The sequence below is a fragment of the Colobus angolensis genome, unplaced genomic scaffold (genome assembly GCF_000951035.1).
Source record: "Colobus angolensis palliatus isolate OR3802 unplaced genomic scaffold, Cang.pa_1.0 Scaffold39, whole genome shotgun sequence".
Classification (NCBI taxonomy): Eukaryota; Metazoa; Chordata; class Mammalia; order Primates; family Cercopithecidae; genus Colobus; species Colobus angolensis.
The window spans coordinates 5,050,603-5,052,154 of record NW_012117265.1 but is presented as its reverse complement, the minus strand read 5'-3'; the positions used below and the strand labels follow the sequence as shown (position 1 = coordinate 5,052,154).

Below are 1,552 nucleotides of genomic sequence, written 5' to 3'. Positions count from 1 at the left end.
GGGGTTTCACCATGTTGGCCATGATGGTCTCAATCTCTTGACCTCGTGATCCACCCTCCTCAGCCTCCCAAAGTGTGGGGATTACAGGCATCAGCCACCACGCCTGGCCAGGGAAGCCTAGCTTTTCTTAGGAGTGTGAGAAATAATACAACCCAAGCTCCTGCTATATACCAGCCTTGTGCTGAGTTACGTGCATCGTCTCCTTAAATCCTTACTGGCCCCACAGAGGCCCGTTTTACAGATCATGCAAACTGAGGCTCAGAGATGTAAATTTTCTAGTGGTGCCTGTAGCCTTAACAAGAGACTCAAACCTTAGTCCATCAGGCTCACTAACCTTGCCGCTAACCTCCGCACTGGCCTGTTCCCAGGCTCCTGGGACCATGGGCCTCAGGCCCTGAGGATACAAGGCTCCCTGTGGTCATGACGACAGGTGACTGCTGCCACCTCCCTGGCTCCCTGTGTGACTGCTCTGGCAGCCCTGCCTTCTCCAAGGTCGTGGAGGCTACGGGCCTCGGACCACCCCAGTATGTGGCACAGGTGACTTCGAGGGATGGCCGGCTCCTCTCCACCGTCATCCGTGCCTTGGACACACCGAGGTGAGTGGTGACCACGTGGATGTCCTGGCCTTTGCTGCCTCTTCTCTCTGGGCCCAGTGACTTTCTCCCAGCCTGCGGTCAGAAGTCCAACCATCGACAGAGGGCCAAGTGGGTAAACAGAGAAAGAGACACAAACAGTTATTGCCTTGTGGAAACAGAGGCCTTGCTTTGGCCAGGTCTGATTCTTTAGGAAAAGCTGAAATTCCAGATTATTATGTGAAATCTGAAGGTCAAATGTTGGCAAGTAATACACTTTTGGGAGGCAGTATAGGGGGTGGTCAGGAGTGTAGGCTGTGGGCTCAGTGCCTGGGCCCCGACACTTGAGTGGACACCTCTCTCTCTCCCAGAGTGACCTGGGACAAGTTAGTTCACCACTGTATCTCTCTTTTTTTTTTTTGAAACAGAGTCTCATTTTGTTGCCCAGGCTGGAATGCAGTGGTGCAATCTCAGCTCACTGCAACCTCTGCCTCCCAGGTTCAAGCCATTCTCCTGCCTCAGCCACCTGAGTAGCTGGGATTACAGGCACCTGCCACCACGCCTGGCTAATTTTTGTACTTCTAGCAGAGACGGGGTTTCACCATATTGGTCAGGCTGATCTCAAACTCCTGACCTCAGGTGATCTGCCCGCCTCGGCCTCCCAAAGTGCTGGGATTACAGGTATGAGCCACTGTGCCCAGCTTCTGTTTAAAAAAAATTTTTTTTTTTTTTTTTTGAGAGTCTCGCTGTGTCACTTAGGCTGGAGTACAGTGGTGTGATCTTGGCTCCCTGCAACCTCTGCCTCCCGGGTTCCGGTGATTCTCCTGCCTCAGCCTCCTGAGTAGCTGGTTCTACAGGTACATGCCACCACACCCAGCACCCAGCTAATTTTTGTATTTTTAATAGAGATGGGGTTTCACCATGTTGGCCAGGCTGGTCTCGAGCTCTTGACCTCATGATCCGCCCACCTCAGCCTCCCA

General features: G+C 53.0%; 1 protein-coding gene across 2 annotated transcripts in view; it reads left to right on the top strand.

Annotated features, from left to right (window-relative positions):
• Positions 1–1,552, top strand: part of MARCH2 (membrane-associated ring finger (C3HC4) 2, E3 ubiquitin protein ligase) — a 33,646-nt gene that overhangs the window by 14,597 nt on the left and 17,497 nt on the right. For both annotated transcript variants that reach the window (XM_011954936.1, XM_011954935.1), the window contains one exon: positions 369–596. In XM_011954936.1, the coding sequence (XP_011810326.1) occupies positions 421–596 (176 nt within the window). In that variant the 5' untranslated portion in view covers positions 369–420. The remainder of the gene's footprint in view (positions 1–368; positions 597–1,552) is intronic.